Below are 26,881 nucleotides of genomic sequence, written 5' to 3'. Positions count from 1 at the left end.
GTTGTGATCTGGGACTCTGTTCAGGAAGGCTTTGGCTGTGCCTATGTGTTCCAATGTCTCTCCTACTCTATCATGTAACGCTTTCAGAGTTTCAGGTCTGATATTGAGATCTTTGATCCATTTTGAGTTAACATTTATGCATGGCAACAGGCTGAGATCAATTTCAGTTTTCTGAATGTGGCTACCCAGTTTTGCCAGCACCAATAATTGAATAGGCTGTGTTTGTTCCACGGTAGATCTCTAGCTCCTTTGTCAAATATAAGATGACTATAGGTATGTGGTTTTATTTCTGGATCTTCTGTTCCATTGATCTTCTGGTCTATGTTGTTTTTGTTATTTGGCTCTATAGTAGAGTTTGAAGTCTGGTATTATAGTACCACCTGCATTACTCTTTTTGCCTAGAATTGCTTTGGCTATTCTAGGTCTTTTGTTGCTCCATATGAACCTTTGGATTGTATCTTCTATTTCAGTAAAGAATTGTCTTTGGGATTTTGATGGGGATTGCACTGAATTTGTATATCGATTTTGGCAATATGGCCATTTTCACTATATTGGTTCTTCCTATCCATGAGCGTGGGATGTTGTTCCATGTCCTGGTATCCTCTTCGATTTCTTTCATTAGGCTTTTATAGTTTTCATGAAATAATTCCTTTACATCTTTGGTTAAGTTAATCTCTAAACATTTTACTCTTTTGCAAAAGGGATCATTTTCTTGATTTTTCCCACTGTTTGTGTATTTTTGGCGTATAGAAAGGCTACTGACTTTTGCAGGTTGATTTTGTATCCTGCCATTTTGCTAAAGTGATTTATTAGTTCTAGGAGTTTAGGAGTGGAGTTTATTGGGTTGTTCAGATATAGGATCATGTCATCTGCAAGTAGGGATAGTTTGATTTCTTCTTTCCCTATGTGGATCCCTTTGATGTCCTTCTCTTGTCTTACTTCTATAGCTAAGGGTTCCAGCACTATATTGAAGAGAAGTGGAGGAAGTGGGCATCCCTGTCTAGTTCCTGATTTTAAAGTAAATGATTCTAGTCTTTCTCCATTTAATATGATACTGGCTGTAGTTTGTCATATATGGCTTTAATTATTTTAAGGAATGTACCTGCTCTTCCTATTTTTTCTAGTGCTTTCAAGATGAATGGATGTTGTATTTTGTCAAATGCCTTCTCGGTGTCCAGAGAAATTATCCTATGATTCTTAACCTTAGCTCTATTGATATGATGTATTTTATTAGTTGATTTGCAAATGTTAAACCAACCTTGCATCTGTGGGATGAAGCCTACTTGATCGTGGTGTATAATTTTTGAAATTTGTCTCTGGATTCTGTTGCTTAGTATTTTATTGAGGAGCTTTGTGTCTGTGTTCATCAGAGAGATTGGTCTGTAGTTCTCTTTTTGGAGGGAGGGGTCTTTCCCTGGTTTGGAGATGAATGTGATTTTGGCTTCATAGAATGATTTTGGGATGGCTTCCTCTGCTTCTAGCTGTCGTTCACTTTTTAAGCACTTCTACTTTTTATATCATTTAAGTTGTATTGAAATGTACCATAACACATACCATACCACCCACCTAGGTCATGTATAATTTTTATGCTGTACAAACATACCAGAGTCAAATTCAAAGTATTTTCATGACTTTAAAAGGGGACTCTGTGACCTTGAGATTTTATTCACACTTATCCCTCCTCATCTCTCATCGACCATTAGTCTTTCTGTCTCTGTAAATGTAATGTTCATTTTCTGGGTGTAATGGAATCATATATAGTCAATTGCACGTGACTTCCTTTCGTTAACATAGTGTTTTCAAAGTTCATCCATATTGTGGCATGTATCAATATTTTATTCCTTTTTATTACTAAAAGCTATTTTCTGCTCTAATAAACATTTTGTTCATCTATTCTTTAGTTGGATAAGTGAGCTGTTTCTGGTCTGGGCTGTGATGCAGCTATAAACATTTACATACAAGTTTCTGTGTGAACTTAGGCATTTTTCTCAGGCATAGAAATAGAAATGGAATTGCTGTGTGATATGGCCATGCTATGCTTAACATGTGAGGAAATGGCAAAATGATTTTTAAAACAGCTGGATCATTTTACATTTTTACTGGCTGTGAGAGATACTTCCAATTTCTCCAGGATTTTAGCCTTTATCTACTCATTTTTGTTAATCCTGGTGTGAACTATCTCACCATGAAAGTTATTTGCACAAGGTAATGATTTGTGGAATAAAAGATTGCGAATAGTGCTTTTGCCCCTCATGCCAGAAGTTGCATCACCACAGGTAGACTTAAAAATATACATATATATCCAGCTAAAGTGTCACATAGGTTTATGATTCTATTATACAAATGACAGAGAAAAATTCCCTCCCTGAAAATAATTCGTTCTTTTCCCCAATATACATGCACAGAGCTGGGAGAGGGCAGAGCCTGAGAGCTGACCATAACTTCATGATTCCAGTAGATTTTCAACATGTGTATTTTTTCAGACAAAAGATATAAAGGGAATTAATAAAGCCTATCTGAAGATAACATTTAGAAATGTTGATTACATATAAAACCTTTAGGATAAAGGAAACAAGTATAAGAGCATAGCATATGAAATAGTAGAAAAATAATAAAGTTAATTTAATCTAGAATTGAAAATTTTGACTAATATTGGAAATAGAAAAAATGAGATAACGGGGAAGAATGCCAAACTATATCACCACAGAAAACAGATTATTCTGTTTTTCTTTTGGCGATATGTCTAAAATTAAGGCATAAACTGACTTCCATAGAAATAAAGGACCCTAAAAACCAACAATAGGGGAATTGATTCTAAAATGAATATTGAGGTCCTCCAAAATGTCCCCACTTCCTCTTCTGAGGAGGAGCATGTTCATATAATCTGCACGTTTTTGGAGTCCTAGGAGTCAGAATGGTAGGGTCAATGGCAAAACTCCGGAGATAAAGATATATTGAGAGGAAATTGCAGAAATCTTTTACTTTGACACACCCATAATTAGGAGGAAAAAATCATCCATAGATGACTTGCCAGAAATCTTTACAAGAAGGTCAAAGAATGCTTCTGGATCTTAGCATGTGACATATAACATATTCTTCAGCAATACTCGCTCCATTCCCAGACTCTTCCCCCTCCCAGCTCTGCGCACATTTATTGAGGGAAAGAATGAATTATTTTCAGGGAGGAAACTTGTCTGCCAAACACCACAGAATAGAATCAAAACCTTATGTGACAATCTAGCTGTGGTGATGTAACTTCCATCATGAGGGGCAAAAGCCAGGAAGGTGAGCTCAGGAGCAAGTATATAGCAGGCAGCCAGATGGAGAGACTGGGTAGACTGGGGTACAGGTGGACTGGGCAGATGGAGGCAAGAATGAACAAGCAGTGAAAAAGCCAGTGAGTGTGACCAGGTCCTGAGGGCAGCTGAGATACCTCAGGTTCCTCTGGTCCTCTTCCCCAGAGCCTCTGGTCTCTAGCAGAGTGTCCAGCTGGGCCATGGCCTCATCACTGAAGGTAGATTAGGAAGAGAAGCCCAAGGATGATTCTTTCACAGAGTTTATCACAAGCCAGGTGGAAGACGTGGTACAACTTTTCACAAAGTATTCAAACCTTAAAGAACCAATCCTAGACATCCATGACCAAACTCATCTACTTAGACCTGATTCTCCCTGTTCCTGACCCCATTCTTCTCACCAATATCCACGATGGTTTGGATAGTCTCACTTATAGGAAGTGAAGTTCAGACAGATGTGAAGAGATATTCTAAGATATTTGTGATGTTCAATGGGATGTGAAAAGGCAACCAGCAGCTGGTGGACATTCTTGAGAAAATGAAACCTGAGATCTGGCTGCTTCCCCAGAAATGTAACGCAGTCTAAATGTGTGTCCAGCTCTTGAGTCTCAGGATGGACAATGAGAACTACTTTGGGATATCTATTGAAGAAGAGACAAGTTGCAAAGCTAAAATCGATTGGGAATGAAGCTCCATTTCTGGGCCAGATTTCTAAACTGTAAGAGCCAAATTGTTTTCTAAAATAGCTAAACATGCCCATGTGGAGAACTATCGCTACACTGTGGCAGAGACTGATGAGAAAAAAATGTCATCAGCCTTCAGTTTATCATATACAGAGCTGAGAAATCAGTATATAACTCTATAGGACATGATCCCCAAAATATCAAGAGGATAAAATGACCCAGAAGCAATAACAAAGTTATATTGTACCAAGTCCAGGGCCAGGGGACTCTGTGATTCTCCGTTCAAGACCAATATTGCCTTGGTTTGTGTATTACTATTGTGATGGGAACACTGGAAATAAAACCAGAGTTTAATGGAAGTCTTATCTAGTTCTGTGATGTGTGTTCTGTCTTCTCTTTCCCTAGTGCCTCACACCCAGCCTGCCATAATTTCTGGAGAAATTAGAAAAATCTGCACACAGATGTTTCTGTGTGCAGAATTTTTAGTATGAGAATACTTTTTTCTCTCCTCCTTTGTCTTAAGCTTTGTGTTTTCTTCCTTTTGATGATTGGTTTTTTTTAAAAGTTGAGGAGCTAGGATGGCGGGGGAGCTAGGATGGCGGGGGTGGGAAAGACTATCTTACTTCTTGTGAGGCCGTTTCTTGTTTCTGTCCTTCCTGCCACAATTTCCCTGTTGACTTAGGGTTTCCAATCTATTTTAATCCCCCCTTGAACCTGATCTAACAAGGAACATGGAGGTCCTTCAGCTGTGTCCCTAGTTCGTTCTATAACTGGATTTTTCTCATTCATATGTATCTACATGTACATACTCATACAGATATGAGTATATATCTTCCTACTCCATTACCTAACCTATCCTCTTTCCTCACCACCATTTTCTTGCCCCAGTTCCTGTCAGAGATACAACTTTTGGCAGGTGATAGTTATCTTAGTTTTCAGTTACCCAGGCAAAAGTTCTGGTCCCATCCTTCTTCCTGATATTGTAGCCACTTGGTGCCCAGGATAAGTTGGAAAAGAACCAATAGCTGAGAAGCAGAGGGCTGGGGAAGACCTTTTCCTCCTAGTCAAGGTCTTTTTGCCTTCTTCCAGGTCAGGTGAACAGAGGCGGGAGATGTTAGCCTGTGTGAGGTCCAGATGCTGCTGCCCCCATTGTGCTTTCCTTTGGAAATATTTTTGTGCTTCCAAGAAAAGCAATCAGTATATATGTGTATGTATGTACACTTATCGATGTGTCCATGTTTATGGTTAAAAAACTATAGGTCAAAACGGTTGGAAAGTTGACTCCTCTTGAATCTTCCAGGGATAGCACTGTTGCAGCTTTTATGTTAACCCTTCAGCTTTTTTATTTTTTCATGAGACTTGCTATCTGTGGTCAGCCTGCCAGTGGCTCAGTGTCTACTTATGACTTTCACTCATTTTTGCCTTCAATCCTATTTCCACCCAGGCTGCATCATTTTTCCTCCCAATATTCCATAGAAAAGGAATGTGGAGGCTTTCTTCCCAAGAGTATGCAAACCAATTGCACTTTAGTTTGGCGGAAGCCCTGCCTATCTTTCGGATCTCTTCTTCACTTCCATTAGGTATTGTTTCCCTTTTGATTGTTCTACTGCCCCTCTTTACCCTACAACCCATAGATCAAGACCCATAGTGTCAAGAAATTATTAAAAAAAATACACATTTTGACCTCTTTAAATAAAGTCAAGCTGTCTACTGGTTGCTGGTGGTTCACACTTGTAATCCTAGAAGCCAATCTGTGCAGGAAAGTCATGAGACTTTTTGGTGTGTGTGTGGGGGAGATCATGGGGCTTGAACTCAGGGCCTTGGTGATATTCCTGAGATTTTCCTTTTTATTGTCTGGGTAATGTATAAAGGGGTTACAGTCACATTCACCAGGTAGTAGGTGCATTACTACTCACACATTGATACCCTTTCTCATGTTTTTGTCCCCATTTCCCTCCCTCTGTCCCCTCCCAATCCTCTTGTTTTCTCCCCTGCCCTTTCCTATTTCAAATAAACAAACTTGTATACAATGTACTAGGTAACAAAGTCAGAATGAATAACAATTCCTGAGATTTTTTTGTTCGAGGCTAATACTCTACCATTTTGAGCCACAGCTCTACTTCTGGTTTTCTGGTCGTTAATTGGAGATACAAGTCTTAAATTTTCTTGCCTGGGCTGGCTTTGAATTATCTTCTCAGATCTCAGCTTCTTGAGTATCTAGGTACAGAAACAAGCCAGCTCCATGAGACTCTTATCTCTAATTAACTACCAAAAAAAGCCAGAAATGTAGCTGTGACTCTAATGGAACACTAGCCTTCAGGAAAAGTTTAAGGACATTGCTCAGGCCCTGAGTTTAAGCCCCAGGACCCACCCACCCCCCCCCCCACACACACACACAGAGTAAAGTTGTTCTGAAACACATACTTGCATTCAATCCCTTGTACAGATATGCTAATTCTTCCCTACTATATCTGAAGATGGAAAATAAGCTTTATTAGGTAGGGAAGGAGATTTTTGGATTCTAGTCATTGATTTCTCAGCAAGGGCTCCAACAATCAACTCATCAAAGACAACAGAGAAAATCAGTAAGAACAAACTGCTCCCTAGTCCTAAGTACCAGCCATGAGTTACACAAAACTCATATGCACAAGATGCAAAAGGCAGAACTACTGTCAGAACATTTATTGCAGGTGAAAATAAGGCAATGTGTTGAAGGTTTATTGGGGGAAAGGAAATGAATTACGTTGAGGGAGGAGAACTTTTGTCCCGGAGAATGATGAAGATTTTCTCTTTCAATAGGGAAACATTTTCCAACACACTGCCATTAGGAATGGAAGGGGCAGCCGGAGGCACCTGATGCATTTGACGTTTGCAGGTGGGTCTGCCATGGAGTCCTGGCTCCCTGTGTGCCATGGCTGTGAGATGCCTGTGGTTAGCAAATAGCACATTTGTTGGCTCTCCATGCCAGCCTGTGCCCTTCCTGTTCTTCTCAAGGTTACTCTGACCAGGACAAGCAGCTTCTTGCATCCTGGACTTGACACATGACACGCTAGAGCGGGAAGCTTTCTCGTTGAGGTTCTGGCCCTGAATATGATCTGTCTGGGTTTGCTTTTCTGCCTTCTGTTGAGTTTTCCCAGACTTCACGGAAGACAAAAAGGGTCCTGGGGAGCACGTAGTATCTACTCCATGCCTCTGCACTCCTTTCACCCCTGGGACTTTCCCAGTGTCTCTGGGGACTTTCTGATGTTCAGTGTTGGCCGGAATAGCAGCTCTCCCTTTACCTAGGCTTCTGGCTTGCACAGATGGAGAACTGCCCTTTCCCAGGGAACTTTGTCCTTTACTGTTTTTACCTGTACTAAGCCACTGAAAAAACTGCTTCATGTGGGTTCTGAAGCGGTTTTCATGAGGAGGCCGTACCTTCTGTGACAGTGGGTGGGAGGATTTTGTCCCAGGCCTCTCCTTTGCTTTCTCTTGGGGATGCTGGGTCTGCTTTCTGGGTTGTGATGGTGCCAGCCCTGTATCTCCTCCACCAAAGTCCCTTGATTTGGGTGTTGCAGGGCTCATGCCCTTCTTAACTTGTGGCAAATTCTTGCCTCGGCTCTTGTGGAGGTCACTGGTGGTGCAAGGCTTCTGTGCCTGCTCCCTGCTGATCTTTGACTTGTCCTGTAGAGCATGTAGCACATGGGAAGTTGCCACATCCCCACTGGAATCACCAGAGTCAAAAGTAAACAAACTCGGGTTTTTCAAGTTATCTGACTCCAGAGGCTGGTCATCCTGAAGACCCTGGGCCTTTCCTTTCTTTCTGCTCTCCATTTTCAATTTCAACTCATCAAAAAGTTGATATTTTAAGTCTGGGAGATCAGGACCACGGGGACCCAATGTTCCCTTTAAGGGACATTGAGTAGTCAGTGCCGTTTCCACGTTTCTCATATCAACATCTGTCCTTAGGGAGCTCTTGCACTTGCTGACCTTTAAGGTGGTACTGGCTTGTGATTGATAAAAACAGAGATCCTCCACCTTAGATAGCTCCCTAGATTTTTCTGTGCTAGCCATGGAAATATTTCCCAACCTCATGCTTTTTTCCTGAGGTGGTTTTACCCTTTTATCAGAAATTTCTCTCTTACTCAGTGGCTCAGATACAGCTTCAGTTGACCTTATTTTTACTTTCTGAATGGCTTTGTTGGTGATGTTTTGTGTTTGGCAAAGCAAAGGATAATTTCTATCCATTTTGTGAAGATCTACAGGATCATGCTTCATATCACGGTGTGGTTGGGATCCTTCCTCTTGTTTATTTTCAGGTAAGACATCAGGATCAGGAAAATCTACAACACGGAGTGGTTGGGATCCTTCCTCTTGTTTATTTTCAGGTAAGGCATCAGGATCAGGAAAATCTACGACGTAGGTTGAATTTGTTGATCTTATCTTCTCTTCACTATCAAAATTTTTGCTAAGAGGCTGAGAGAAACTAAGTTGAGAATCCTCCCCAGAAATGGAACTGGATGGGGAGGGAAGTTTCAAGTTGGAACAGGCCTGGTATGGATTTTCTTTTTCATTAACAATTTCTACGGTTTCACGGATTTTCTGGAGAAGACCATGCATCATCTTCATATAGAAAAACTTAATACGGTCTTCCAAAATAGTTTGCTTGCTGGAATCATGGAAGGAAATGTTGGGGGGTATGCTCAAGCTGCTCTCCACCCGCATTAACGGTTCCAGTGCCGTCTGTTTCATTTGGCTAGGGGATTTTTCCCGGGAGGGAAATTGCATGTTGTTGAACATCAGTGAACCAGTTGCAGTGCCAGGAATCTGACCTTTACTGATTTCTGCAAATTTCTTGTCCCAGTGTTTTTCCAGGGCATCTTTGAGTTGTTTATGATTCAGTGAGGTATTTACAGTATTCCTTGACATACTCTCTGTGTAACTTTCTGGGCTTGACTCTGAGTCAGATCCTGAACTACTATGAGAATCACCCTCTGAATCACTGGATAGATGGTCTGTGGGGCCAATCTCTGGACTGTATCCCTGTTCCTTCCCCACTTCCTCTTCTAGCAGAGGTATTTCTGAGTTCTTCTCGTCAACGCTTTCCGGTTCAATCGATTCAAAGTTTGGATGTGTGCTGCTCTGAAATTTCAGGGAGGAAAACCATGAGAGTCCCTGACTGCTCTTAGACTCAGAGCTCTGGGGAATGTCTGCCCTAGAGCCCTGGGGAATGTCTGTCCTAGGACTTATCCATGACAGAGACTCTTGGATCCTGTGTGGCAGGCCCCAGCGGTGCTGGATGAGCCTCTTTCGAAGGTGATGCTCTAGTTTTTGCCGCAGTTCACTGGTGAGGGGGAAATCACCAGGAAGGATGGACACTGTAACATTGGCCTGGGAATATTGTCTGGCCAATGAAAGTTGTGGAGCTGGAGAACAAAAGTCTTCCTGAGATCCCCGGACCACAGAGGGTAAACCCCACACATTCTCTTGCTTTTTCCGCAGTATATTATGTTCCATGTGATGAATTTCAGAGGTTGTAAGGATCTGTGTCTCACTCTGTGGTCCATGAAAACAGACTCCACAGGCCCTAACCTGGGGTAAGAGAGAAGGTGGTAGGACTGGAAGTGGAGATTGAAACTGGGCCTGGGCCTGGGCCTGGGACATTGGAAGATCTTGGCACAAGGTTTCAGGTAAGACTTGAGACTGGATATCAGATAATGGCAAAGGTTTAGGGTTAGGGAAGATGGGGGATTCATGGGCTGTGGCGACGTTGGAGATTATATTAAAGAAGACAAGTTTTAGGGTACAGTCACCTAAGGCAACAACAGCAGGGCTCAGGGACTCACTGTGTAGTGATGGGAGGCCCCAGAAGTGCTTAGCAGATGATTTTTGTCGTGAGTGGTCCTCATAGGGATTTGGACCTGGGGCCTGCACGTACTTGTGTAGCTCCTCTTGCTTGCCTTTGGCCATCCCAAATGGAAGGGAAACTGCCAGGTCCTGCTCCTCAGCAACAGACCCTAACACTTTCCCTACAGAACTCAATAGCGTATCATGTTTTGAAAAGGAAGCAATTTTGTTTTCCCTTTCTTTCCACATCAATAAGCCTTCTCTCTTCTTAATTTGTGATTCCAGGAATTTAAGGACATCAAGTCCAACAAATGAGAGGTTACAAGGTTCTACATAGTAGGTTGGAGTGCTATCTCCTGCAGAGGCCTCAGAAGAATGAAGGTCAAGACAATTCTGCCTGGCCTTATGTTCTACCAAATCGGAAGAGAGTGTGTTTTTCACAATAGGCTCACTGCAGGAGAATCCTGACACCTCGAAGCTGGAAGAGTTAGGGTCTCTCATTGTTGAGTCACAGGTGGACAACCTATCAGGGCTGTCCACAGTAGACAAAGGGCAAACTTGTTGGAGAACAAGTTCTCCTCCCTGAGTAGGATGTGCTAGGGGAGGGGAAATTAAGGCAAGTTGCTCAGATGGTGAGGGGTCCACTGGGAATTTGATCTCTGTCTGAGAAATTGGTTTGGATGGTTCAGACTCTTCCAGTGGTGAGGATGAACTGAAGTCCTTCAAGGGAATGTCTTGGTTTGGTGAGGGTACAGAAAAGGTAGGCGTAGGGGCTCGGATTGGTTGTTCTGAAGGAATTGCTGAAAGAGCAGTAGTCAGAGATGATGACTTTTTCATGGGAGCTGGGGAAGCGGATGGGGACAGAGCACATGCAGTTTCCTTCAGGTATGCCTGGGAGAGCAGACGACTGACCTCAGCAGTTGTTCTGTTGCATACCTCACAGAAAGGGTCAGGGCAGAGCAGTTGCCGAAAGTGGGTGGTATCATGTTGTAGGTTCAGGGGGCTGCAGGAGACAGAAGGGACCAAGCTGTATCTATGATTAGCACAAGGATGAGCGGGCCCACTGACCCCGTGGTTGTTGGGCTGCCGGCTACTTTCTTCATGTTCTCTAACATCTAGGACCTCTCAACACAGACTAGAGCTTCTCCCCAGAACCTTCCTTCACATACCTTTTCTGGCTATCCCTCCCATGACTGAGATGGGTGGCACTTCATCCCCAGGACACAGAGATCAGAATAGAATGGGAAATCATAATCACCTTTTCAGAATAGAAAGAAGCTTCCTCCCTTCCTCTACTTCTTCCCGGTGACTTCTCCGATCTGGAAAACCAGGACAATGGATTACATGTAACAAAAGCAGGAACATAAGAATCCTATCAATCTCTAGGATATAAATGCTAAAATCCCCAAATATGAGTAGACAAAGTCAAATGATCAGTTTCCTTCATTAAGAAGGTTCATATGAAGCTAGCATCATGTATAAAATACCTTCTACCTCATCCCATGTGATGCACAAATCCACCATGTGAAGCCCTGAAGTCAGTGGTTACCTCAGACATAAATCTGAGCACCCAGGAGTAATGCTCTCCACAATGCCTGCACACTGAAATTGTGGCTTGACATATCACCTGGCCCCCTAGTGAGCAGAACCCACTGCCTGGGTGTAGAACTGCCTCATGCTCATGGTTGGCAGAGTATGGACTCTGAGCTGTGTGTCTGGTCTGCCTTTCTGTGAGCCTCTCCTTGGAGGGCTCATTTTCTGAGAGAAACCTAGTAGCCTAGTAGCTAATGTCCTGAGAAACTATGAGAACAAGAGAATGACAAAAGGCATTTTTTTAAATGTTTATTAACACTGAGGTTTTACATCATATTTCAAATGTCATGTTGTATAAACAAGTATGCAAAAAAGGAATCTCTACATGCAACCACTGACACATAAATTTAGGAACATAATTAAATTAAGCTGAGTGTTTTTTATGGCATAGATATGTCTATAGAATATATATCCCCTCATAAACTTGTATGTCTATCTAGACATATTTATATCTCCAAATTCATGTCAACGAGCTGGAGTATGTTAGTATTGAGTCATGCATTATTTGGATCTAATATCCATATTGAAAGAGACGGTGCACCCTCTGTTCTGACAAAAATCATTTTTGGTGAGCTTAAATCAGATAGGAAAACAACGTACCTCGAAATGCTCTCCTCCTCTTCCTCTTCATTATTCCCTGTCATTGAGAGCAAAAAGAAAAGAATGAGGTCTCAGGACTCATTTCTATTGCTCCTCTTTGTAGCGATTTCTGCTAAGCATCATTCAATAATATGATGTCTCCACATTAAATTCAGATTTGATTCTTCCTTTTATTTTTTTATTATTTTTCGCCAGTTGTGGGGCTTGAACTCAGGGCCTGAGCACTGTCCTTGGACATTTCTCAAGGTTAGTACTCTACCATTTGAGCTACAGCACCATTTCCAGCTTTTTTCCATATAGTGGTACCAAGGAATCGAACCTGGGCCTTCATGCATGCTAGGCAAGCACTCTACCGCTAGGCCAAATTCCAGGCCCTGATTCTTCCTTTTATTAGCTTCTAAAGATGATCAAGTATGTTTACTTTGTCTTCTTAAAGAAGGTCTTATCACTGGGGTTTTGGGCTAGAGGTCCTCTGCTAGAGGAGGGCATAGAATCTGCAGCCAACAGCCACACTGCACTCCCCACACTGTACTCCCCCTCAGAGGATTCTGAACTGTGGGCATAACTCAGGTGCCAGGCTCTGCTCAGAGGATCTCAAGAGGTCAGCGCTGCTCTCGTGACCATCTCAACAGGAGGAAAAGCCTGGTGATGGTACAGGGGCACCCAGGACCAAATGTTAGGAGCCACTGTTCTTCACATCACTAAACAAATGAGAGCCACAGTGTCACCATGTAAGCCCTTTCTCTAAGACCCTCCAACACAGAGAGGTGGTCTATGGATTTCAGATGGAAACTTTAATCCTCCGTAAGTCCTCCATGCCAGGCAGCACGCCCTATGACATGGGTGCTTTGTCTTCTTTTCGGACTTTCTCTTAGATCTCTGTAAGATAGACTGACTCATTCATTCAGTGATGTCAAGCTAGAGATGGGAAACCCAAAAGAATCTCTGGGGGATTCTCTCGTATTTCCTTACCTGTTGGATGTCCTTTTTCAGGAGTTTTGGTGATGGAGGTTTCAATAACCGGTAGCACAGACATAGGAGTAGAAACCACAAGACACTTAGAAAGGTGAACCTGGGGTCTCCATTTAAAAGAAGTGAGCCAAAGCTCAGCCATGACTCAATATGACTCTTCAGAAAAGAGAAACCATTTTCCATGTTCTGGATCTTATGGCTGCCTGAGGCATCTGAGCCCCTACAGGGCAGGGGCTCATCAATACCCCCTGGGCTGCATCACAGTGCAAGGCAGAGTCACAGAGGCTTCTGAGGGTGGGGGAGGGGCAGTGTGAAGAGGGATTGCCCACAGCTCCGCCCTCCCTTGCTATTTGCCAGTGGACCACTAGGGGGCAACCTTGTCATATATTCCGAATCATTTCCCCAGGAGGAATCTAGTTAATTTTGTCTGACCTGGTATATGCAAGTCCTGAAAGTGGAGTTTATGGAAATAGAAATGGCTCCCACAGAGCCCTGTGAGTCTTCTCTGTTACTGGATGATCTGATGGGATTTCAGGACTGATATGGAGACCCGGGATCTTGCTGGCCAGGTCCCGAGGGCCTCATAAGCTGTATCTGCCTACTTCAGGAGGCAATATGAGACTCTATTACAGAGCTATAATTATCAAAACAGCTTGGTACTGGCACAAGAGCAGGCCTGTAGACCAATGGAATAGAACTGAGGACCCAGATATTAAACCACAGACCTATGGCCACCTCATCTTTGACAAGGGAGCCAAAAAAATAGAAGGGAAGAAAGACAGCCTCTTCAACAAGTGGCGCTGGCAGAACTGGTTAAGCACCTACAGAAAACTAAAGTTGGATCCTTCTTTGTCACCCTGCACTAGAATTAACTCCAAATGGATGAAAGCCCTCGAGGTAAAAGACAACACACTGAAAACTTTACAAGAATTAATAGGAGGCACACTAGGCCTCCTTGGCACAGGGCGAAACTTTCTCAATAAGAACCAAGAAACACAACAAATCAGAGAAAGGCTGGATAAGTGGGACTGCATTAAACTTCTGTATAACAAAGGACATAGCTAATAAATTAACTAGAAAGCCTACAGAGTGGGAGAAGATCTTCACTAACCATACAATGGACAAAGGGCTCACATCTAAAATATATCAACAGCTCAAAAAAATTGAATCACTCCAAAACTAATCTCCAAAGTAACAACCATCCATTAAAAGATGGGCCAAAGACTTAAAGAGAGTCTTCTCTGAAGAAACAATAATGGTCTATAGACACATGAAGAAATGCTAGAATATCTCTGGCCATAAAAGAAATGCAAATCAAAACAACTCTAAGATTCTACTTCACTCCAGTTAGAATGGCCAGGATCAAGAAAACTAATAACAACAGATGCTGGAGGGGATGTGGCCAGGAGGGATCACTACCACACTGTTGGTGGGAGTGCAAACTCATTCAACCACTATGGAAAGTGGTATGGCAGACTAAACATAGAGTTTCCCTATGACACAGCAATTCCACTACTTGGCATTTACCCAATCATCCACAAACAAGGGCATACTAAATCCACTAGCTCAATGATGTTCATTGCAGCACTATTTGGAACCAACCCAGATGTCCCTCAGCTGATGAGTGAATCAACAAGATGTGCTATTTATACAGAATGGAATTCTATGCTGCTGTCAAAAAGAATGACATCGCCCCATTTGCAAGGAAATGGAAAGGCTTAGAAAAAATCATATTAAGTGAAGTAAGCCAGACTCAAAGGAACATAGGCCCAATAGTCTCCGTCATTTGTCATAATCAATAGAAACTTTGGGCTCTCCTAGCAGAGATTTACAACAGAACAAAACCTAGAGACCTTAGGCCAAATAGTATGACACTAAATGTAAAGACCTCTGGGATAAGGAAACAAAAGCCATATAATGAGTGATTGTTGTCCGTAATGTACGATGTTAGTGCTCATCTCTTTTGCCATCCCTTGGTTATCTCATATTGTTACAATATTTCACCTTGTTATCTGATATAATATACTTAATTGGTTATTTGAAATTGGATAGTGACGGGGGGGAATCAAGATGCGTGGTGGGGGGAGTGGGAGAGGGTGGGTGGGAAATGGGGACCATGTCATGAGAAAAGGTATCAATGTTTGTGAAGTTATGCACCTTCTTCTGGTGAATATAATGTAACCCTCCTATTAATCACAATAAAAATTATTTAAGAAAAAGCTGTCCAACTATCCAAAGTGATTATTTGTACTATTTTCTATGCTCATCATCAACATGTGTGTTCTGTATTTTTCTCTGCTACAGTGGGATGATCAGACCTTCATGGTTTCAGTATGTACTAGTTGGCACCACAGCTTTGGGGCCTGTAACAATACAGGACAACCTAGTGGAAGTGAGCCTGCTAACTCCCAGCAGCTGTGTGACAACAACAGAGAGGGAAGGGAGCCCCAGTATCTCCTGCATGGGCACACCCCAATAACATAACATCCTTCCACCAAGCCCATATCTCAAGGATCCCACCCCATTCCACTAGCACCTTAAGTCTTTGTGGGATACTCATCCCAGTCTAGCACCTGTGATCTTAACAAGAGCCTCCCCTAATGACTACTGATGCTACATCTTTCCATGTCCTAATTTAGCAATCATATGCCATATCGCATAAAGCGACTGTTCAAAAAAGCACTAGTTCAAAAAAGTAAGATGGGGCTCATCTCCTAGTATGCACATACTAGGCAGCTTCTTCACCACCGAGCCCCAACTTCTGCCTTTTCTAATCTGGCCTCAGCAAGTGCTTAGGGCCTCAATCCACAATACCAGAGAAAAGAAATCCTTATTCAGTTTTGGTACACATGTTCATCCAGGTACACAGATGTAGACATATTGCCGATACGTTCTCTATAGTCTGTCCTTTTGTTAGCTCCCTTTGAAAGCAAACTAAAGTCCAATGCATTCTATTTTTCCCAAATATAATTAATTCATGCTCTATGTCCTTGACAAACTTCAGCTTTCAGAATTCTGGCTTTTCTCTATAGCCCACATGCCATTTGGAGTTTATTTGGTGTGGAAGCTGCAGTTTGGCCTCATCTCCTTCCACACAGATGTTCTGTGTTGTACCACCTTTTGGAGTGATCCTCGATCTTTCACTGAATTATTACACTTTGGATTTAAAAAGAATTCTTCAACTACTTCTGAATTTTCCATTCTGTTGTATGCATTTACCTGTCATTGTCCCTAGCACTTTGTAACATTTCTTGAATTTCATCCTTTTCAAAATTATCCTGTCCATTCCAGGTCTTACACACATGTATAGAAACTTTAGAAATTAGTTTGCTAATTTCTAAAATCCTGATAGGACATGGCATGCCAGGATACCCTGGCAGTTCACTCCATGAATGTGGTGCCTGTAATACCTTCGAGGCAGATCTAGTCTGTGCACAGCTGCTAAAACTCTTGAGATCCCCAGTGGTATTTGGTGTGTGTTGCTGCTGAGCTAGCTGATGAGTGGCAGCCCATAGAAACCTCAGTTTGGGGCTTGTACCCAGAAAGCCAAAAGCTGCATCAAAAGTTTGGGGCTTTCAAATAATGAGTGATTGTTGTCCTTAATGTACTATGTTATCCCTCATCTCTTGCTGTCCCTTGGTTATCTCATATTGTTACAGCATTTTACCTTAATATCTGATATATTGTATATATGCTTATTTGGTTATTTGAAATCGGATAGGGAAGGGGAGGAAACAAGATGAGGGGTAGGGGTGGGGGAAGGGAAATGGGGACCAAGACATGAGAAAGGGTATCAATGTTTGTGAAGTAATGTACCTTCCATCTCGTGAATATAATGTAACCCTTCTAATAATTACAATAAAAGATATATGGGGGAAAAAGGTTGGGGCTTTGCACCTGGAGAAACAGAGGTCAAGGCAGTGTTGATCATCAGTGGCGAATCATGTAACTGCTCAGGCCTACATGATAAAGTCACGGTGAAAAAAAAAAAAACAGGGTTTCAGAGCACTCCGACAGGGCTCTGAGATAAAGGAGAGTACTGACAAAGGAGTTGCTATTGATTGAATCAGTTTATGAATACATTCCATCTTGATCAATGCCATCCCTTTCAACATTCTCACCACCCTTCCCAGTCCACCAACCCCTCTTTCCCTTACATGTTTTATGAATTAATTTTTTTTGCCATGTAACAAACAATGCATCTTGATCTGGATCACCATTTCAACAGCTTCTTTCAACCCATCCCCTTCCCTTAATTTGTACCTAATTTGTACCTATCAATCTACAAATACACTGGGTGGTAAGCAATGGGTTACAAATGAATTAACTTGAGTGTAATAGACTTTATGGAGAGCACAAATTATACAATTCCTTTAAAAGACTAAACCAAAGTCAACAAAGTACCAGGAAATGAGTACTTGCAAGAGGGGAAGATGGAGCCAAGGAAAGAGGGATATTTCATGGTTTTGATGCTATTATAAACTGGATGTCCTTTCAGTGGCCTACTGCTATTATCTGGAAATGCAACCTATTTTGTCCATTGTCCCTGGTTCCGGTGACTCCGTTAACCTTGTTAATTAGTGCAAATAACTATTGATACCTGGAGAATTCCTTCATAATTTTGTATTCTCTAAATAGAGACACTTTTACATCTGGTCTGTCCTGACTTTCTTTCTCCTACCTGAATTCACAGGTGAGGATGCTCAGAACACTTTTGTCTCATCCTCAATGCCAGAGCAGCAGTCAGTCTTAAATTCAGTATTGTAGTCATTGTATGTTTTATAAAAAGAAAAAAAACCTTGTGGCTCACACCAGTAATCTTGGCTATGTAGGAGTCTGAGATCTAAGGATTGGAGGTTGAAATGAGGCTCTGTAAGAAGTCTGTGAAGCTATTATTTCCAATTAACCACTATAAGCAAAAATAAAGTGGAGGTTAAGTTGTACCAGCCTTGAACAAAAAAGCTAATAAAGGACAGTACCCAGGCCCTGAGTTCAGGCACAAGTACTGGGAATCAATCACGTATGGAGTTTCCCTTCTTTCCTATATGCTGAGATTTCAATGATAACGGAGGAGCCTTTTGCTTAAACTGTGATCTATGTGTATGTCCTTGCCTTATTCTACTAAAATAACTAATTTTCCTGTAGATCAGCAGCTGCAATCCTGTCCTAGATAAAGGGCCCTGTCTCATCTTTCCCAGGGACCTGTCTGTACTCTTCCTCAAGACCCCACATAACCTTGTTCAGCTAATAGCGCTCTCTGTTCTTCTACTTTCCATACTTGTCACTCTCCAGACAAACCACACCAGGAGACCAAGTTCATCATATGGCCACTGTCCATGTTTGCCCTACACTTGAAATCTTTCAGTAACACCCAAACCCCTGAAGATCAAAAGGGCCCCAAGCCAACACAAGGCCTCTGCTGTCCCATGTCACAGCACTCATATATACCCACTGCCATTCTCCACTGACTCTCAATGTCAAGCCCAAGCTCCCCCAAGCCACATGACCTTGGGTTCAGGATACATCACAGCCTGGGACAGTCATGAGAGGGACAGTCCAAAGCCTCTTCCTCGTGCTTTACTCTGACCCACTCACTTATCTGCCTCTACCTCCCCTAATCCTCTGGATTTCTTAGCTATCAGAAATCCAAATTGTAAAGATGACCATTGTCAATTGTGGGAAACAATGTTAGGTCAGAGTACAGTTCCCACCTTAGAGCTGAGGAAACAGAGCCCTCTAGGAAGTCAGAGCCTTGTCCACAGAGAAGAGCCACACTTCAATTATCTTTCTGCCCTGGACCCCAGAGACAAGGATCCCTAAAATGGGGAGGGAATGTGCTATGCCACTGTAGGCAGACTCCAGGACAAAGATCACTCACTCTAGTCAGCCGAACCTCTGAATTTAGCTGCAAGTCCCTTATGGGTAAGCAGTGGGGCTGAAGGAGGCCTACAAAAGGTGGCCACAAAACTTCCTTATTAAAAAGCCACACTGGCCAGGTGCTAGTGGCTCATGCCTATAACCCAAACTCAGGAGGCTGAGATCTGAGCATGGTGGCTCAAAGCCACCCTGAGCAGGAAAAGTGAGATTCTTATCTTCAATTAACCACCAGAAGTGGCACTGTACTTTAAGTGGCAGAGTGCTGGCTTTGAGTAATAGAACTCAGAAACAGTGCCCAGACCTCAGGTTCAAGCATCACAACCACAAAAGGGGCCAGATCACAAAGGGAGCAGAGTTCTGCCTAGTGGTAGTCATACTTCAGAACCTAGAATACTGGATCAGACTATCCTGAATGATTGGCAAGGCCTAAAAAGACTCAAACTGAATGGTAGCCCCTTTGACAACTAAAGATAATACAATCATATGTAGAAAGAAAAACAGCCAGGCACCAGTGGCCCACACCTGTAATCCTAGAGACTCAGAAGGCTGAGAAATGAGGATTGTGGTTTAGAGCCAGGTCAGGGAGGAAAGACCTTAAGACTCATATATTCAATTTACCACCAAAAAAGCTGGAAGCAGAGCTGTGGCTCAAGTGGTAGATTGCCAGCCTTAAAGGAAAAAAAATCTAAGGTAGATTGCCCAATCCATGAATTTAAGCCCTAGTACTGACACATGTACACCCCCCACCCCTACCCTCTGCTCCCAATCACGGCCACACTCCCAGGCGGCTCATGCAGCTACTTTAGGAGTGGGTCCCTGAACTACCTAGACATGACTTCCCAACCTACTAATGTGTAACTTCTCCTGCAGGGACACAAGCCACAGCAGAGTGCCCAATGCTTCTCTGCTCCAAAAACCCCTTACACCAATTTCCAGCACCACCTTCAACCTCACTAGGCATAGGCTTCTTCAAGTCACTTTCTTGCACAGAAGGTTCCAATAGGTGTCCCCAAACTGCCAACCTCCCACCAGCCCCCCACCCCCACCACAGAAATGCAAGAAGGGTAAAAAAAAATCTGTTTTTCTCCAAACTCCATGCGGCATGTTTTGGGAGTACGTAGGACTTATACTATATTACCTAGGCTGGCATGAGAATCCTGGGCTCAAGCAGTCCTCTTGCTTAAGCCTCCTAAGTAGCTGGGACTACAGATATACCACCTTAGAGTGGAAACCTTTTTATTCCACTTCTTGATACTGTTACAAGAAGCCCATGTCATCTGAACTCAGGGCCTGACACAGGCTATGCATATGACCTGGTTTCCCACAAGCTCAAGATGATTCCTGTGAGACTAAATTTAGTAGGTCTGCCTTACCACTGGGAAGAATAGAACATGGGAGTAGAACCCAAACCTACTGAGTTCAAGCCTCACCAGACAGCAAGTAGGACAGGGTAGACTGCACAAGGAGACAAGCATACAGCACTGAGGCTTCCAAAATACTAGGCTCCCCACAGTGAGCTGCAAAACTGTAGTACAACAGGTGAATCACCGGAGAATCTTTCCTAAACAGAAGCCACACCGCAAGGAGCATCCAAACTCACTCCACCTCCCAGAAAACCTATTCAGGCCATGAAGGATTTCCTTAGGACAGGATGTGACCCTGCCAGCTCATCACAGCAGGACCCAGGAGCAGGCCACAGAAGCAGGGTAGCAGGTGGCAGAGGGGAGGAAGGAAGTATGCCATCATCTGCAGAAACCTCATCCCCTGGAGGAGGTCTCATCACCTTGGGAGGGCACTAACACCTAGGAGTCTCTATATGAGAAATCATACTATTTTTAAAAAATTGCGGCCAGTGTCAATGTTTGGGCTAGTTAATTTGACATAAAGTTTCCCATACATTTCTCCCCTGTCCACCTTGAAACCACAATCCTCATATCCTTTGTTCTCAGTCTCCTGAGTAACTAGAGATTACAGACAGATGCTGCCAGAACCTAGCAGATATACTTTCCTCAATGAAAAAGCATGGGCAAAATCCAGCTCCTTCCTCCTACTCATAGGCAACCCCATGTGGAGCCTAGACCAGAACAAACAGGAGAAGGGCACAAGAAATGATGTTGCACACAGCCACCTAAGAATCAGCCATGCTTACATCAGAGACCTTGAGCATCGAAATACTTGCAGAGAGAGTCTTCTCTGAAGAAAAAATAAGAATGGCCTATAGATACATGAAGAAATGACTTCTCTGGCCATAAAAGAAATGCAAATCAAAACAACTCTAAGATTCCACCTCACTCCAGTTAGAATGGCCAGGATCAAGAAAACTAATAACAACAGATGCTGGAGGGGATGTGGCCAGGAGGGATCACCACTACACTGTTGGTGGGAGTGCAAACTCATTCAACCACTATGGAAAGCAGTATGGCAGTTCCTCAAAAGACTAAACATAGAGCTCCCCTATGACCCAGCAATTCCACTACTTGGCATTTACCCAATCGTCCACAAACAAGGACATATTAAATCCACAAGCACAACGATGTTCATTGCAGCAATATTTACCATAGCAAAGACATGGACAAACCCCAATGCCCCTCTTGTTGATGAGGATCAACAAGATGTGGTATTTATACACAATGGAATTCTATGCTGCTGTCAGAAAGAATGACATCGCCCTATTTGTAAGGAAACGGAAAGACAGAAAAAATCATATTAAGCGAAGTGAGCCAGACTCAAAGGAACATAGGCTCAATGGTTTCCCTCATTTGTCATAATCAGCAGAAACCTTGGGCTCTCCTAGCAGAGATTTACAATAGAGCAAAACCTAGATACATAAGGCCATGTAGTATGAGGCTAAATGGAAGGATCTACAGGACATAGAAACAAAAGCCATGTAATGAGTGATTATTGTCCTTAATGTACTAAGCATCTCTCATCTCTTTTGCTGTCCCTTGGTTATCTCATATTGTTACAGAATTTCACCTTATTATCTGATATATGCGTTTATCTGTATATATGCATATATGTTTATCTGGTTATTTGAAATTGGATAGGGAAGGGGAAAAACAAGATGTGGAGGGGGGTGGGGAAAAGGAAATGGAGACTAAGACATGAGAAAGGGTATCAATGTTTGGAAGTAATGCACCATCTGTCTGGTGAATATAATGTAACCCTTCTATTAATTACAATAAAAATATATGAAAAAAGAGAAACTGTTGCAGAGGAGTAAGAAAGAGCAAGTTCCAACTGACCATGGAAGCCTATGCCACTCTGGTCAGAGCAGCAGCTCCTAGCGCCTGATGCCCCGTGCTATGGGGCAGACACTGGGCACATCAGCATGCCATCTATTCAACAGGGCTGGTCCAGACAGGCACACACAGCCTGTACTCTTCCTAACAAGGCCTAGAGGTTTCTCATCAGACCAGAGTGGCCCCAGTTGCAGAAGGGACACCTAGTTAACTCCCACAGAGAAGAGGAGGAAGCCCCAGCAACAGCCTGCTGGGATAGACTCCATTAGCCTCAGTTCTGCAGGTGGAGTTCAGAGGGGAACAGTCACCCAGGCGGCACCCTGTGACCTCTCAAGGCAAAAAGAAAATCAAGGGGTATTGCCAAGGGATGGAGAACTGAAGCCAGTTCTGCGATGGAGAGGTAGTAGACAGTCTCAGTCCTCGCCTCCTTTACCAGAGCAGCAAGAAAAATAACCAAGAAGCTGGAAGTCTTAAATCCTGAGCACAGAAAACAAACTCCATGGGCCTGGGCCCACACTCAATGGCTCATCCAGAAGGATGAGTGCTCCACCTCCCTGAGACCTGGAGCATGGAAAGTGGCCCATGTGTAGATCTTGGTGGAAAGGCAGGCAAAGCCTACACTGTATAACATAAACAGTGGCCCCCAAAAGGACAAAACAGTAGACTGAAGGGATAGGTTATGAGAACTGGCCCTGTGCTATGTCACACTACCAGCACTTAAGGGCAGGCCATCAACAGCTCCAACCAACAGGCCACTCTGCATCCCTCTACCTATCTGCTGTCAATCAGCACGTCTGTTAAAGGGACCAGAGTGGAACAAGAAAGCTTGTCTGTGATGGGATTTAGTCCTAAATCTCAGTGCACCCCCACTGATTACCATTATCTAAAAGGAATGACTATCTTCCAAAGCAATAATTCCTCAGCACACAGAGTACAGGGCAGACACTGGCTCACCTCTGTGGGAATTTTCCACAAAGGTGTTAAGACTTGAACAAGTTAAATAACTCAGCTCTATTTTCCTCTTGCTGTCGAAGCCCCATGATATACTTGGACAGTGTGGCGCAAAAGCTTCTGTTCCCTTTCAGACAGGAAAAAAAAATACAAATGAGGAGGTGAAGGTCCCTGCCAGAGGCAGAACCACAGCAGAAGGGGGCTTCCACCAAAGGGGTGAAGTCAGGGCAGCAGCTCATCTACTTTGGGTGTAAGCCAAGGTCTAGACTTAATACCAAAGACAAATTTCTGCAACCTCATGGCAAGCTAAGGACCAGCAAGACTAAAGGACTAGGTAAGGGGCATCACTGCCCATTTACATGCTGGCCCATACTCCAGAAATCTAAGCCTCACTGCTCCTTTGGAATTGAAGCAGTGCGTGAGGATCATGGGCACTGGATCAGCACAGGACTACAACCACTGCTTCTAAGTTTATAGTAGGCACAGGGTGGGTAACTTTCCAAAGCCAGTGGTCTTACATCACTACATAGCAGATCTGATCTAAGCACTTAGTGTGAGCAGATGCTGTTACTACTCCTCACTGTGCACACAGAACAGATGTCACACAGCCAGCAAGCATTCCTGGAATACTTCAATGATGTTAGAGCCCTAAATCTTTCCAAAATCCATTTCAAAACAAACCATACTATATGCAAAGAAACAGAAAGGCACTTGATGTGGAGCTGTTTTGGCTCCTGATATGCCAGCTGTCTGTGAGGCACAGTACAAGTGGTCAGAGGCTTTATGGTAACCGCAAGCCTTTAGCTATCCTGAAAAAATAGATACTTCACCACCCAAATAGGGGCATCTCAGGAAGTGGCAGTGAGGTGGTAACAGCTGACAAGGGCCAACATGGTAGACAGCTGTCTACTAGCTGTCTTCCAGACTGGGACAGGATTCATGAACATTAGCCTGGTGTAGGCTGGGCACAGCAGAGTCACCAGTGAGAAGCAGTAGGAAAGTCAGATGGCCCCCTGCTGAAGCCAGCAGGCCTAATGCAGTGCCAGCTTGCTGTACACTGGATGAGAGGAGGCTTCTCTGATCCTCAGTTTCCTCCATACTCACAAGGCAACTTTTCATGCACATCTACCCGCAGAGCACCAGCCAAGTGCCAGCAGAGGCTGGGAGAAGAAACACAGTAGTCCACCACATCTCTCTCACAGATGTCTTGTGCCTTTCTTTCCCTGTGCCAGGTCTCTGCTGATGCTAGGACAACCGCACACATTTAGCAGCCTCAATAATCCAGTCTTTTACTGCCGCACTTGAGAAATCTAAACTGAGTCTCACTGGGCCAAACAAGGTACCAGATTGGCTGTGATACTTCTGGAAGCCCCAGAGAGGACCCATCTTCTACTTTCCAGCAGTAAGAGGCACCTATATCCCTTGACTCAGGGACTCTTCCCACTATACTCACAGTTGGCAGAAGCTGGGGCAGGCCTTCCTCCCTACCCCCCTGAGGCCACCGGCCCACCCAGACAACCCAGGATCATAACTGGTCACAACTCAGTCAACAGGCAAATTCACAGTCATACATTCCCAGGTTCACCAGTACAGCAGCAGCCAAACTTCAGGTAAGCAAATTTTGCATGTGACTAAAGTGACCACAGTCACGTGGTCAGAAGGCAGCCCCACAGGTCCAGCTCACTCACTTTACCCTCACCTACTTTTCCAATTCCAGGTCAACCAGAGTTTTCTGCAGCTTCTCCTGGTGGCCCAGCTTCCGTGTGAGGAGCCCATCAGTCTCTCCCTCATCTTCCTGCAGGACTGGCAATAGTCACACCAATTGCCACACTCTGGGAAGGAACCTAGGGTTCCCAATGCACCTGGAGGCAGCTCAGCCACACCAGGGTGCATTTTTCTTGTCAGTTCAGCTCCCAATCCACCCTGGGCAGCCACAGCAGCTCAGACTTCATGTTCCTCATGACAACTTTGCCCTGCTCTTTCCTCCAGGCACAATTTCTGCTTCAGGTCCTGTGGGAGGCAAGCACAGAGAACAAGGGACAGTAAGCAGTAGGAGATGGGAAAACCACCTCTGCAAGTAGAGACACCAAGAGGCTGAGATCTGAAGATTACAATTGGCAAGAAGAATGTAGAGCTGTGACTCAAGTAATATAGAGCAAAAAAAGCTAAGCAGGAACAAGAGGCCCCCAGTTTAAGCACCAATATCAGCACATGTTCACACACACACATGTGCCCACACGCGCATGTGCACACGCATGCACACACATACATACAATCAATAAATCAATCAAAGCAGAAAGTCACAGGATAGATCATCTGGGAAGGCACACACGAGTGCTACCCTCCAAAAAACCTATGCAGTTCACTCAGTCACAATAATTCACATCGACTTAGCTCTCAGAGGACAGAAGTATTAAGACATGGCCAGCAAGGACCTTGTCCTGCTGGATTCAGGAAAACACTCAGGCACTGGGGGATCCTGTCATAGGCAGCTGGGTCCACAGCTTCACAGTGCGGAGAGCCATAAACTGCATGCAGCCACAGAGGCTTCTCTGAGTCCTACCTCTTCCCTCTTTGTTTTACTGAGGATATGCACAGATCCCCTCTAGCATATAGCAGAGCACAGAGCTAGGAACCTAGAGCCCAAAGCAATCAGTGCAGGGCATGAGCCAACTTCCTTAAGAGCTGGTCACAACCTGTGTCTCTTGTCAATGTTCATTCAGTAGACAGATGAACAACTTCAAGATATTCCTGGAGCTGCAGAAGGAAAAATAACCTGCAGAAGGAAAAATAGCCTATCAAGTGGAGAAAGCTTGTAGAGATGGAATGGATGTGAAGCAGCCAGGCTCACTCCCCAAAAGCACTCTCTCAGTTCCCAGTGCTCTTCAGCACCCCAAGGAGGGACAGGAAAGGTCAGGTGGGGAGTTGGGTCATCTAGTTGCCACCAGTGCTAACAGTTGGTGTGTTTCCGAAACACACAGAGGAAGCAAAACCTTCCCCTGGCGACCCAGCAGGCGAGTGCCTGGGACGCCCCAGACCCCGCCAAGGGGCCCGGGCCCGGATCGGGTCTCCAGGAAACACCAGGCCAAGAGCCGGGGTCGGAACTGCGGGGCAGCACCAGGCCAGAGGCGGGATCCAGCCGGGGTCTCCATGCGACAGGGGGCGCGCGGCCGCGGGCAGGGCCATGTTTCAGGACTCCTCTGGACGAGGACCGAGGGCCGGCTGGGGTCCCGGGGCAGACCTGGAGGAGGGGCTGAGGGTTAGGTGAATGGTCCCGGGGAGCCTGCGATAAGGAACCGCGAGGTATCCTGGGGTGTCCAGGCAGAGGCAGCCCGGGGCCACAGTCACCTCAGCCACCGCTCCCGAGCTCCGTGCTGCGGACTCCCTCTTCCCCGCCCCGCCCCGCCCCGCCCGGCCCCGCCCCGCCCCGCCCACCTGGCCAAAGGCAGGCTGAGGTCTCTGGCAGCCCGGGAAGCATGGCCAAGAGCCGGCCTGGGCCTCCGGGAGGAGGGAACGAGGCCTGTCCCGCATCTCCAGATAGCCCGGAGTGTCGGGACTGGCCGGGCAGAGCTGGAATCCGGACAGGGTTTGGAGGAACCCGGAGGAACCCGGAGGAACCGAGAGACGGTAGTCTAGGAACATCCGGGAAGAAGGGCTGCTCTCGGTCCTGAGGTTGCCCAGGATAAGGCCAGCTGTAATAAAACTCCTTTGTCACCTCTGACCAATGCCTCTGTAGAATTTTCTCAACTCCAAGGTCAGTTCAGCTGACTGGGTCTAGTCTTAAGGTGGCCCCCAGGGCGCTCTCAGGATCCTGCTCCTGGCCAATCAGTCACCTCAGCTTCAG

At 44.5% G+C, this 26,881-nt stretch overlaps 1 protein-coding gene and 1 pseudogene across 1 annotated transcript; one reads left to right on the top strand and one right to left on the bottom strand.

Moving 5' to 3' along the window:
- Positions 1 to 3,496: 3,496 nt before the first annotated feature.
- Positions 3,497 to 4,250, top strand: LOC150064805 (proteasome activator complex subunit 3 pseudogene; annotated as a pseudogene).
- A 2,465-nt stretch (positions 4,251 to 6,715) lies between these two features.
- Positions 6,716 to 26,679, bottom strand: LOC150064804 (spermatogenesis-associated protein 31D3-like). Its single transcript, XM_090329092.1, has 7 exons — positions 26,473 to 26,679; positions 25,993 to 26,320; positions 24,741 to 24,840; positions 20,275 to 20,405; positions 11,996 to 12,032; positions 8,372 to 10,805; positions 6,716 to 7,861 (listed from the first exon to the last, which is right to left on the bottom strand). Exons 1-7 carry the CDS (start codon positions 26,677 to 26,679, stop codon positions 6,716 to 6,718), a joined length of 4,383 nt encoding a protein of 1,460 aa, XP_090185218.1.
- Positions 26,680 to 26,881: the final 202 nt, after the last annotated feature.

This window comes from Megascapheus bottae, chromosome 3, assembly GCF_031878675.1.
Source record: "Megascapheus bottae isolate mThoBot1 chromosome 3, mThoBot2.hap1, whole genome shotgun sequence".
NCBI classification, from domain to species: domain Eukaryota; kingdom Metazoa; phylum Chordata; class Mammalia; order Rodentia; family Geomyidae; genus Megascapheus; species Megascapheus bottae.
Note: the sequence above shows the minus strand (reverse complement) of the source record. Positions and strands in the feature narration are given on the sequence as shown.

Coding starts and splice junctions, on each gene's coding strand:
- LOC150064804 (XM_090329092.1), bottom strand. CDS start 26,679: ATGTTCCTAGACTACCGTCTCTCGGTTCCTCCGGGTTCCTCCGGGTTC. Junction 10,806..11,995: donor GAGGAGGAGAGCATTTCGAG/GTACGTTGTTTT, acceptor TGTCTCCTGCAG/CCCCCTGAACCTACAACATG. Junction 7,862..8,371: donor CAACAAATTCAACCTACGTC/GTAGATTTTCCT, acceptor TGTCCCTTAAAG/GGAACATTGGGTCCCCGTGG.